At 46.9% G+C, this 13,054-nt stretch overlaps 1 protein-coding gene across 1 annotated transcript; it reads right to left on the reverse strand.

Moving 5' to 3' along the window:
- Positions 1–923: 923 nt before the first annotated feature.
- On the reverse strand, positions 924–11,849 carry UCHL1 (ubiquitin C-terminal hydrolase L1). The gene is made up of 9 exons (XM_081209119.1): positions 11,668–11,849; positions 11,052–11,063; positions 9,335–9,463; positions 4,788–4,938; positions 4,512–4,597; positions 4,373–4,420; positions 2,828–2,897; positions 1,781–1,839; positions 924–1,370 (listed from the first exon to the last, which is right to left on the reverse strand). Exons 1-9 carry the CDS (start codon positions 11,698–11,700, stop codon positions 1,284–1,286), a joined length of 675 nt encoding a protein of 224 aa, XP_081065245.1. The 5' UTR covers positions 11,701–11,849; the 3' UTR covers positions 924–1,283.
- Positions 11,850–13,054: the final 1,205 nt, after the last annotated feature.

Genomic DNA, 13,054 nt, shown 5'->3' on the forward strand with positions numbered 1-13,054 from the left:
GGAGTCTTTCATGTGGCCATAGGCTTATGTTATTTTGCTGCCCATGCAAAAAACATTCCCCTCTTCCCTTCTGTGGTATAGGCAGCTACCTAGCTCCTATGAGGCCAGTTCACTTACACAAAGAGCAAGAAACAATCCATTCTTATCTCTTCCCCCCCCCCCCCACCCAGGGCGTAGCAAAGGTACAAGCAAGGAGCCAATGTATCTTCGAGTAGGAGCAGTATCAGCAGCAGCAATAATTTTATTATTTATACCCCAGCCATCTGGCTAGGTTTCCCCAGACGTTTCTGATAGGCAGCTAGGTAATGGCAGTAGAGCATTTTCAGCAGCTTCCTGGGCAACTATTGTCCCTGTGACAAGAGCGGAGTCTTCTGTAGCTGGAGACTTCCACCCTGCCATGGCCAGAAACAGGAATTCTGCCCAAATTACAAGGACTAGAAAGCCAACACAGCCCAACTCACTTTGCAAAGTAGAAGCAGCATCTAAGACCCCTCCCATTTGGCATTCACATAGCCTACCGGGTGTTTAGACTATGCCTGCCCTTCATTGGGCCTCTGTTCTTGTTTGTTTACAGGGTGGCTCTAAAGCAATGAGCATGCATCCCGATTTGCTGGCAGGACCATTAGGTGTCTTCACATTAGGCATGTGTTCATCCTGCACTCCAGTGCATTTCCCAATCACTTTCCTAACCTGGAGGCTTTTTATTATTATTATTAAAGCAGGCTTGTTAATGCTAGGACTAGGGAGGAACTTTAATCCACATTAACTGTGCAAACTTAGTTTTGGAATGTGCTTGAATCCCACCAGTAAAACAGTGACAGCACGAAGACATCCCTAGCTAATATCTAGCTTTATAAGTAGATCACCTTCCAACACCGGAGACGAAGATGGCCGTGCAAAAAACCAAAACCAAAACCTTCTGCTTTGGAATACCAAGAAGAAATTTATTTTTGTGATTGACAAGAAGTCACAACAGCTTAAAAAGAAACTTTGGAGGCACACGTCCAAGGAAGCCCTATGAAGCGTTTAAACAAGTTGCAGTCAAGAAGGGACCCAACAGATCTGAAGTGCCAAAGACTTGGAGCTAAACTTTTAAGACCAGCTCTGCTGAAGCTGCTGTGAGTAAGTGAGGGGGGAGAAACGAGGCTAGGATCAGCAGGACACTTTAAACGGAAGATCAAGAACAGCAGTGCTTTTGTTTTTTAAACACAAGTACTAAAGCACTAGGGGCCTGGATTGCTTTCTGTGAGGGCCTACTATGGGGTCGCTCTAACTCCTGAACTTCAGGCAGACTTGCTCAGAGCCACAGCAGAAAAGCGGACCTCTCCTTGCTCACGTTCTGTGAACTGTCGACAGACCTTGGCCGCAGCCTGAAAAACAAAACACACAGGTAGTTATCCTACTGTTCGAAATGCATGAACGCAGAGCCTCAATAGACCTGGCATCAAGTCGACCACATCCATGAACAGTGTGGGCTCACATTGTACTTTCAGCAAGTCATTATGTAGCCAATCAGCATCTATACTTCTCCCCACTGTAGTTGTGAGCAAGGAGTAGCTATAAACAGCGTTCTGATAGGATGCTGGGAATAGCAGAAGCCATCTTGCTAGCTCCTCTTGAGAGCTCCCATCTCTAGGCACTGTGCCTTGCTCATCCCCATGTGGTTACAGAATGAGAAATACACAGAGCAAAATCTGGAATCTGCCAAGTAAGGAATGACAACATGTGCAGTGCAATCTAAAAGACTTATGTCAGAAATTTCAATTATAAGAACGCTTACCTTCAGCATGGTGTCATCCGAACTCGCTCCATGATTTACAGGAAAAGGCATTCGTCCATCTGCAACCAAGTTGTAGATCAGGTTTATGACTTAACCACTTACTTCAAGTATGCTAAAGGTAAAGGGACCCCTGATCGTTAGGTCATCACGGACGACTCTGGGGTTGTGGCACTTATCTGCCTTTACTTGCCGAGGGAGCCGGCGTACAGCTTCCGGGTCATGTGGCCAGCATGACTGAGCTGCTTCTGGCGAACCAGAGCAGCGCACGGAAACGCCGTTTACCTTCCAGCCGGAGCGGTACCTGTTTATCTATTTGCACTTTGACGTGCTTTCGAACTTCTAGGTTGGCAGGAGCAGGGACCGAGCAACGGGAGCTCACCCCGTCGTGGGGATTCGAACCGCCAACCAGACCATTGCTAGTATAGGAAGAAGCAACTTAGGCCATGCCCTTGTGGAGCTGAATTTATTTGCTTCTGGACCTACTTTGCAGTAGTGTTGCAATGCTGGATCTCATCCCCTGGTTTTCTGCTTGCAACCCAAGAGGCTCCAGATGTCTCAGAAGCAGAACAGATTGACTGCAACAATTTATAGACAGTCTCTCTGCCCCTCCCAACCTGCCACCCTCAGGATGTTCTGGATTCTAACCACTGTCCTTGCTGGAGCTAGGTCCCAATAACTTCTGCAAGGGGCCAGGTTAGCAAAAGGCCCAATTTAAGGTTTAGTATTAGATTCTCACCCTACCCAGTGCCGCCTTCTTGAAATTCTTGCTATTGCAACTTTGCTCTCGACAAAGATCAGTACCCCGGTGAAAGCGGTGGGACATGTTTGGGGGAATGCAACAAACCGCTTCAGACAAGCCAACCCCCGAATTCCAACGGGAATCCTTGCCAATGTTATGCTCATCTCCTAGGTAAGCCACAGGCTGTTTCTAGATAATGTGAGCAGAAGCTGGCCACCCCAATTCAACTCTCCTCCCCACCCTGACCCAAGAGAATCCCAGTTTGTTTTACTCGGTGTTATACTGGGGGAGGCAGCACACAAACCTACCCAGTTCATAGAGGTGTCCATCCACACTGGCAAAGAGAATGAAATGGAAGTTGACTTTGTCATCTTCAACCTATGGAGAAGGATGCATATAGGATGATCAATAAAGAAGAATATTTTAGCGACACTCTGCTTCCTGATTCTGCCCTTTTTGGTCCTCATAAATAACCTAACAACAACCACCCCCTTCCTTATGTTCCAAATATATACAAATAGACCACTACTGCCTTTGTCATCTGGCACTGCACAGCAAAAAAGGGTCACTGGGCTGACAAACCATAGGATTTCTCCAGGATTACAGAATCCCAGACCTGCTGGCCAGTGTCTAAGTAGGAGTTGTAGATTATTTTTCTATTGCTGGTTTTGCTACCAGGAAGAGGACGGCCAGAGATTTTATTTTGGCTATTTGTATACTGCAGAATTACCAAAGTTTTCCCGTGTTCTAAAAACATGTGGAGGAAGGTATCTCTCAGGGACCATAGCAACAAAATATTATTGTTGTTATTGTTAAATAATGTCCATAACGGAGAACACCTTAAGTAGCCTGAGGGTTTCAGGCACCAGCAGCCCCACAAAGCAATTTACCCAAATGACCCAATTAATAACACAGATGTGGGAACCATCTGCAAGTCCTCTAACACACATCTTGAAAAATGCTGGCTGCTGTGGCATATTCTACTCCAAGCACCAAGATTTAGATGCACACCAACAAGCAAGCTTTGCCTATGCAGTCAGTCTTTCTGGGAAGACCACCTATTTTAGAAGCCAAGCTATTTAAAAGGACTATGGTTTCCCCAGTAGTGATGTATGGAAGTGAGAGCTGGAACGTAAAGAAGGCTGATAGCCGAAGAATTGATGCTTTTGGATTACGGTGCTGGAGGAGACTCTTGAGAGTCCCACAGACTGCAAGAAGATCAAACCTATCCATTCTGAAGGAAATCAGCCCTGAGTGCTCACTGGAAGGACAGATCCTGAAGCTGAGGCTCCAGTACTTTGGCCACCTCATGAGAATTGAAGACGCCCTGGAAAAGACCCTGATGGTAGGAAAGATGGAGGGCACAAGGAGAAGGGGACAGCAGAGGACAAGATGGGTGGATAGCATTCTCGAAGCTACCAGCATGAGTTTGACCAAACTGCGGGAGGCAGTGGAAGACAGGAGTGCCTGGCGTGCTCTGGTCCATGGGGTCACAAAGAGTCGGACACAACTAAACGACTAAACAACAACAAAGCGCTGGGTGGAGACGGAGATTTCTGTGAAAATACCGGGGAGGGAAAGCCAAAATACTATGTACAGCTGGCTTCCGCTTCAATAATTCCATGATGCGTGGAGTGTTAAAAGCATCTCTCTGAGCTTGGCCTGTGCCAGAAAGCAGTTTTGCCCTAATGGCTCCACTGGCCCACATATCCCATCCATCTTCACCATTTGAGGTAGGGAGAGAAGAGTTTACATTACATGGGGCCTGTACTATTATACCCTACTACCCGCCGCCAGTTCTTGGCACCAACGTTTTACCTTTGGAAGCCTATTTAAGTTCAAGAGAAATTTACCCGACATTGGCCTTCCTGTGCTACTGCATTGTGGGCTTCTTGAATGGCCTGCAGAGGATGAGGGGAAAAACAACAAGGCATTTTTTAAATAGAAAAGGCACCATTAAGAAGCTTGCACCCAAGTTCCCATGTCGTTTACCTTGTTGTTTTCAAGACGTTTTGCCCTCTCATCAGGAGAGAGGTCAGCTGTTGCAGTGAGGAACTCCTTTAGTGCAGACCCTTCATCTGCCAAGAAATAAAAATCAGGGGGATGGCAGCAGAACACAAGACGATGAACCAACTGCAAGTGCAAGCCTTAGGTTGTCCAGTGAATCAACTTCCACCCTGCCTAAGTCAGCAGTTGCACAGATTAGAGCCAATACCATCTCCTACAAATGGGTTTGTATCCCTTGGATGACGCTTCCCCCATACTTACCAAATAAAATTTTATCTTGGTTGTTGGCCACTGCATGTAGAAGGCCAATTGTTCCACAGGAATTACTGGCTGTCTGCTTCACAAAATAGACTTTGGAGCTCACTTCTTGGCCCTTCAATTCTTCCATCTGCTTTTTTCTGAAATTTTCATGCTACAAATGTGCAGGTGTATTGGTCAGGTAACATTTTATTTCTTTTCCATACAATTTATATACTGCTTGGTTTTTTAAAAAATAAATAAATCTCAAAGCAAGTACAGTGGCACCTTGGCTCTCAAACACCTTGGTTTCCAAACGCTGAAAACCTGGAAGTGTTCCAGTTTTCAAACTTTTTTCGGAAGCCGAACGTCCAATGCGGCTGCTGGCTATTGTTTCCGGGGCTCCTGCACCAATCAGAAGCTGTGCCTTGGTTTTCAAACATTGACTTCCAGGACGGATTAAGTTTGGCGCTTTTGTTTTTGCTATTTGTTTTGCGTTTTTTGTGGCTTTTTCGGTTAATTTGCTTTTGTGACTGTGTGGAACCCAGTTCAGCTACTGATTAATTGTGTGACTGCAGAAATAGATAAAAGCCCCCCAATCCAAATAGTGGCTATCAGTGCAGGTAAGAATTTTGTTTAATTTTTATCATCTACAATGCTGCCTTATTTATTTTATAGTACAGTACATTGATTATTGCTTTCATTTTAGGGATCAATGGTCTCGTTAAGATAGTAAAATTCATGTTAAATTGCTGTTTTAGGGGTTGTTTGGAACAGATTAAACCGTTTTGCATTACTTTCTATGGGAAAGCGCGCCTTGGTTTTGGAACGCTTTGGTTTTGGAATGGACTTCTGGAATGGATTAAGTTTGATAACTAAGGTACCATTGTATAAACAGTTAAAAACAACCAAAGCATTCAAATATTTTAGCAACAAGCTAAAAACAATTAAAACACATGTAATCGGTCTACATTACTGGGCAGGCTTGTCTAAAGAAATATGTTTTTAGTAGGTGCTGAAATAGATTACAGGGAAGGCACCTGCCTAATGTCATTAGGCAGGGAGCTTCAAATTGTGGTTGCTGCCACACTGAAAGATCAAATGTATTATGTTGCATCTATTAACAGTGCCAGTTCTAGAGATTAAAGATGTTGAATGGACATTTGATGGGGTCAGGTGATCTTGCAGGTAAACTGGTCCCAAACTGTTAAGGGCTCAAAGCATTTCTTGACCAATGATAATAAACTTTCAGCAGGGGTTGTCAACAGAAATTTCCCGATTCGAATCTGATCTTGTAAATTCTAAAAGAAAAACTCTTTCCAAAACTTATCGACTCAAGGAGGAGGAGGTAACAGTGGCAATGGTGAGGTGGTCCCAGGATTTTGGCCATTCAATAACCATGGCCCAATTATGGAAGATCAATTAGAAATTCACAAATTGTTATACGATTAGAGAGAACTTCCAAAAAATGCAACACCGATGGTACCTAACACCAAGTAAATTTTTGAAAATCTATAAAAATGTGTCAAGTAATTGTTGGAGATGCAGAGATAACTCAGGAACTTTCTACCAAATTAATAATAATAATAATAATAATAATAATAATAATAAACAACTTTCAGCAATCAGATGTTTTGCTTGCACTTGTTTTTATAAATGCATGCTGGGAGGATGAGAAGCCACAGCGTGCTTTAACAATTAAAATAATAATAATCACAAGTCAGCCAAGAGCCCAAAGTGAGGCTGCTTCAAAATCTCAAGCATTTAGCAAGGGATGCATGCTATCTAGCTTATTACAAATGGTTTGTGGCCAATACCTGCCACAGAAAAATCATACAATCCAATGGAACCAGTTCAGGAAAAGCAATTGAAGTTTGCTTCAAATGAACTACAGCTGGCAACATAACTTGGCCAAGTCATTATGTACATGCAGTTATAACCCTTAATCATTAATTCCCGTAAAGACTTCTAGTGCAATGCAGTTTCATAAATGTATTCATGAGCCCTGTTTGCAGTCCACAGGCAAAGATTTCCAACTATTATGGCATCACTTCCTAAATATGAAACTGCTTCAAGTAAATCTCCATAGATCACCAGCCAGGGTAGATTTCCACGTCCCAGGTTGAAAGAGCAGAGTCCCATTTTTCTGGGTATAACTCTGGGTCTCTTGAATGAGATACAGTGGTGCCCCGCAAGACGAATGCCTCGCAAGACAGAAAACCCGCTAGACGAAAGGGTTTTCCATTTTTGAGCTGCTTCGCAAGACGATTTTCCCTATGGGCTTGCTTTGCAAGACGAAAACGTCCTGCGAGTGTTCCGATTTTTTTCCGCTCCCCCCCCTTTTTCTAAGCCGCTAATAGCCTTTTAGCCGCTAATCCGCTAAGCCTTTAATAGCCGCTAAACCGCTAATAGCGCTAATAGGGTTGCTTCGCAAGACGAAAAAACCGCTAGACGAAGAGACTCACAGAACGGATTACTTTCGTCTTGCGAGGCACCACTGTACATTTCATGTTTCAGCCCTCAAACTGCTGTTGGAATACCTTAATTCTGATACCCTGCCCATCCATGTGCATTCCCTGTACATACATTGGCATGCATTCCTTACATGTAGACTCTGCTTAAAATATACTGCTCAAACTAGCTACAAAATAGGAGGGTAGGGCTCGAACCCACGGCTTCAAGTTGCAAGAAAGGAGATTCCGACTAAACATTTGGATAAACATTCTGACAGCAAGAGCTGTTCAGCAGTGGAACAGGCTCCCACGAGAAGTGGGGGGCTTTCCTTCCTTGGAGGTTTTTAAGCAGAGGCTGGATGGCCATCTGTCATGGATGCTTTAGCTGAGATTCCTGCCTTGCAGGGGGTTGGACTGGATGACCCTCGGGGTCCCTTCCAACTCTTTAAGATTCCATGATTCTATATCAAATACCTTCACCTTCCAAGACCATTTTACAAGAGAAGAAAAAACCCTCAAGAGGTGCACAATACCCAGAAGAAGAACAAGGGAATAAAAGAACTCAAAACAGACATGCAGAGAACAAAGTAGATACAGTAGTACCTCAGGTTAAGTACTTAATTCGTTCCAGAGGTCCGTTCATAACCTGAAACTATTCTTAACCTGAAGCACCACTTTAGCTAATAGGGCCTCCTGCTGCCCGCCGCACCGCCAGAGCATGATTTCTTTTCTTATCCTGAAGCAAAGTTCTTAACCTGAAGCACTATTTTTGGGTTAGCAGAATCTGTAACCTGAAGCGTATGTAACCTGAGGTACCGCTGTACAAATATCCAAAGCCGGCCCTTTAACAATCCCATCAGTAGTAAGAATTCCACAGCACAGGATTCTAGATGCAGCTGTTGCTGGAAAGGTAGATTCCTCCACGGACGTTTAGTCCTTCCCATAATCGTTCTCTTCAAGAATGACGATGCTTTTTTCATCTGACCCTCAGAATTCTTTACTTAGAGAAGCTCTTTCATTACAAATCCACCTGTTCTAGTTTTTCCTACCAAGATGAAGTCATCGTGAGCAACGCTGCGTTTCTAGATGGCCACAGCCAATCCAGACACATCACAAGAGATCTCATTTTTCTTGTTTTCAGAGGCCTCAAACCTTCACGTTAGAAAGCTGCCGATTCATAGTGGCAGCCGCTGCATAGGCGTCCAGAGTTATGTAAATTTCAATGAGGGTTCACGATTTGCAGGACAGTAAAGGAGGAGACAGATCAAGAGTCCTAGACCATGTTTGCATAAGGGAGTTTTGGAGAGCAGGCAGAGCGACCCAAACCTTGATCTGCTGCACTGAAAGCAGAAGCCAAGTGCCGCTTGTGCCCGAAAGCTCAGACAAGCAGGCACTAGTGCTAACAGTCACTCCCCAAAATGGGACATTTCAGGGGGCTGAGTTAAGAATCTGCTGGATCCTAAGCCTGTAAGCTGCAGGAATCCTACAGGACATGGCAAAACAGCAGACTTTTCCTGGCCAGCAAGGCCTGGTTCTGTGCTCAGCATCCCAATTCAAAACATTAACCCTGCTCGTTCACTATCGCAGTGGAGGATTATTACCATCCTTTGCACGCCAACAGCGTAATATAGAAAGCAGAGAGATTTTCCAGAGTTCTTTGCCTGCCAAGCAACAGGCTTCACCTTCCTGCCCTTGCTCGCAGTGGCGTAGCGTGGGGGGTGCCAGGGGTGCCGGCCGCACCGGGCGCAACATTGGGGGGGGGGCGCGTTTGGCCGGCCCTTCGCAAGACAAAAGTCCATAGGGAAATCTCCGGGACAGCGGGGAAGCGCAGCGCGTCTTCCCCACTGTCCTCGGACCTCCTCCGAAGGCTGGCGGTGGGGCAGAGACCTTCTCCCCGCGCCAGCCTTCGGATGGCTGTCCTGAAGACTTGTGGTGGGAGCAGTGGCGTAGCGTGGGGGGTGCAGGGGGGGCCTGCCGCACCTGGCGCAACATCTGGGGGGGGGCGCAGAAGAGACTCGAGTGCTAAAATCCACGGGTTAGGGGGCGCAAATTACTTGCCTTGCCCCGGGTGCTGAGAACCCACGCTACGCCACTGCTTGCTCGACTTCAATTACTCACCTGAGCAGTAAGGGGAAAGAGTAACAGCAGAGCGCAAGCTGGGGTGGGTACGGCATTCAAGGCATCCTCCTCAAACCCCAGCACATCCACAAACCTCCAGCCCGGGGCAACTCCGAGGCGGGACAGCACCTGCCGGGTTAAGGGAGGCACAAAACCAGGGAGAGAATCAACCTCAACATGACACCTTAGCACTCTACATCATGAATCTGGAGTAGAAAAAACCATTCCCTTGTCCACTCAGGTTAGTCCTGGTACCCTGAGGATATTTCTGGACTCCAGCTCCTATCATCCCAAAACCCATTGGCTAGGGATGGGGGCTGCCACCCTTAAAGGTACCACGTTAGTTATGCCTACTTTTAAAAGCTGAATTTCGTCAGTAGTTGAAAGCTCCCCCCCAAGTAATCATCACTTTAGGTACGCTAACGAGGGCAGTCAGTGCACATTAAGCAAGGCTGTTGTTGTATCTGGAGAGGGGAGGAGACATTAGAGCTGTGGTTCCTCACATGGGGTACACACCCCACAGGGGGGCAATTTTTTTGGGGGGGAGAATTTGAGAACGAGTTATTAACAGTGAATGGCTCTTTAGGCTTCCTCCACGTGAACAGGAGTTCACTTTTTGACGTGAGGTTACAGGGAACCAGACAGAGGGCCTTCTTGGTAGTGGCGCCCACCCTGTGGAACACCCTCCCACCAGATGTGAAGGAAATAAGCAGCTATCCTATCTTTAAAAGACATCTGAAGGCAGCCCTGCTTAGGGAAGTTTTTAATATTTAATGCTGTACTGTTTTTAACACTTGACTGGGAGCCGCCCAGAGTGGCTAGGGAAACTCAGCCAGATGGGTGGGGTATAAATAATAAATAATAATAATTATTATTATTCAGTGAGTGAGTCAGGATTTTAGAGATGCTTAGGTGGGGCATGGCCAAAAAAAATGTTGGGAACCACTGCATTAGAGGCATCTATGGCTCAGCCCCATGATCCAGTTTCCACATCTCGACTTCTATTCTACAATAGATGTTGCTGCATCCCTGACGACGTGGAGCGCCTGATCATACGCAGAGTGCCTCAGCTGTTTCCTAAAGACTTGAAAGGCCGGTTACTGATAGCAAATGAAAAGCTGACATTTTGGTACAGTACATCAGGCCAACAACATTTATGTAAACCACCAAAGCTTCCCCATTCCAGAGGAATACTAAATAGGATCCAGGAATAGCACCCGCAAGACGAGGTCTCCAAATAAACCCTCCAGATCCATAGATGCCCCTTGGACCTTCTGCATGGCTTATAATGGAATCAGGCTCAAAGCCTGCAGGGAAGTGGGGAGAGGAAGGGTCTCAGAGGCAGGGGGGGGGTCTCCCCTCCCGACTCTCTTCCTAAGGGCCCCTTGCCCAGCCGTGACACAGCACAAAACGCGGGGCTGCAGCGCCACCTGCCGCCCATTCCACGAACAACCTGCCCATCATGACTCGATGTGGGAGCCCCCGGCCCCCTAACCTGTTTCCCCTTCCCGTTGGCCTAAATATGCCCACGAGCAACATCAGTAAGGATCCAGGATGAGAGTTATATATCTAATCTATGCCCTAGGGTTCCAGGCGTTCAAGCCTCCCGATGAGTTAACTGAATGAATGAATGAATGAATTGAAACGGAGACTTAAGGAAACGCCCAGGCAAGAGGAGCTGCGCCTTATTCCTTCCCAGGTCTCGGCGGCCACTCACTTTGTTCAGCATCTGAAAGACAAAAGCGGGAGAAAGATGAAGGGAAGGGAGGTTAGCCTGTCTCTGGGCGGGGCCGCCTCCCATCTTGTGTCTGGATCGCGTAATCGGCGAAGAGGAGACCTGGGCGCCGTCGGATGTCTGCATTTGGGGAATCCCAGGGGAGAGGGTGGAGAAGGAAAAGAGGACCCTTTGCGACCGCTTCCATTCCGATTTTATTTTTTAAGGCCGGGCAGACTGCTGGCCGCCTTTACCCCTCCCCTCTAGGGCATCTCAAAATCGCCAGGGGTAAGAAACTGCATGCGCCTGGAGAAGCCAGCCATCTACAGTGGTACCTCGGGTTACAGACTCCGCTAACCCAGAAATAGTACCTCGGGTTAAGAACTTTGCTTCAGGATGAGAACAGAAATCGTGCAGCAGCAGGAGGCCCCATTAGCTAAAGTGGTGCATCAGGTTAAGAACAGTTTCAGGTTAAAAACGGACCTCCGGAACGAATTAAATACTTAACCCGGGGTACCACTGTATAGGGCACGCCTTGGGGCGGGGGAACCCCCCCCCAACTCTCCATCATGCATGCATGCTTCCCCCCAACCCATCTAGCCCTAGATTTCCCCTTCACCTCCGGGTTGATCTCCATGGGCTGCCACGCCATTGTCTCGATCTCGCAAACCTGCCCGGCCGAACTGCGCCCAAACCTGCAAGGAACCGTGCGCCCCGAAAAAAACACACACACGCCTGCCTCCCGCCCACCGCTCTATATATATCGCCACCGGGCGGACTCACTGCAAGGCAGGAGGAGGGGGGAGGAAGGAGCTGAGGCAAGAGGAGAGCCCAGAGAAAGCCGCTTCCCCGCCACTTGCAGCAATGGTACGCTCCTCGCCCTCTTTCCCCACCCCCACCCCACCCCCAGCTCCCCAAGGTGCGCAAACCAGCCGCGAGTAGGAGATAGGCGTGGTCGCGCGCCCCTCCCCGGGGTTTAGTATAATCCTCAGGTCGCCTGATCTCACTGGGTCGGGGTTGCCTGCAAAAAAATGCACGCGGGTCTTTGGTGGAGGCTGGAACCCTTGCAAATGGACGGGCGTTTGCAAGCGCTGGTGCAAAGGCGAGCCTTTAGCAATGCGAACGAGCTGCATTATTCTCCGACGTCGCAATCCAGCAACCGGGGAAAGTGATCTTTTCCCCCCGCTACTGTTTGCAAGGGGCGAGGGGGTGGGGTTGTCCGGAGATGCGCCCACTTTGAATCGCGCGCTAGCAAATAATACATTTCTTTTTTGCTTGTTTCCCCGGACGCCTAGCATGCTCTGCCAAGTCGCTGTTGCAAATTCGGCCTGCTATTCCTTAGGGATAAAAGGTTTATTTTGCTTTGCAGGGATCCTGTTTCTTTTAACAGGTGTGTGACGAGCGGAAATTCAGGAGGGTGGGGCTTTGATCTCGTCTATGAATAAAAGCGTGACCTGTCTAAATTTTTGCATTTTTTTCTCTCTCCAGTGAATCTGGTGAACTGCAGCTCGTTTTATTGCTGTTTAAATTGCAACGTTGCCTTCAATCCCGATGAAAAAAGCATTGCATTTTGCTGTTTTGCCTTTCTCACTAAAACATGACTTGGCAGAATTGACATTGTTCAGAAACGGTAGTTAATTCAAGCCTCACAGGCCTTGTTCTCATGTGTTGCTGAAGTTACTTAGGGTAGACAAAGGACCTTTCCTCACACTTTAGAACTTTGTCCAGCTACATCTTTATTTCAGTTTTCATGTCTGCTTGCTTTTTTAAAAAAGCAAGCATTCTGATGTGGGTAACACATATCTGACACACTGCTGCAGGGATTCTTGCTGTTACTAATCTTAAATGATCCTTACTAGGGAAAATAAATGCTGTTATCATGAGTGTGATTCCCAGTTTGAATTTTTTCTTCCAAAATCTAATGATTCATATACCAGAGCAAATGTTGAGGAAACGGCAGATAATAAACCAGTTTATTTAGGATTCTGGAAAAGCAGAATCACTAA

This window comes from Podarcis bocagei (genome assembly GCF_964188305.1).
Source record: "Podarcis bocagei genome assembly, chromosome: 9".
Classification (NCBI taxonomy): Eukaryota; Metazoa; Chordata; class Lepidosauria; order Squamata; family Lacertidae; genus Podarcis; species Podarcis bocagei.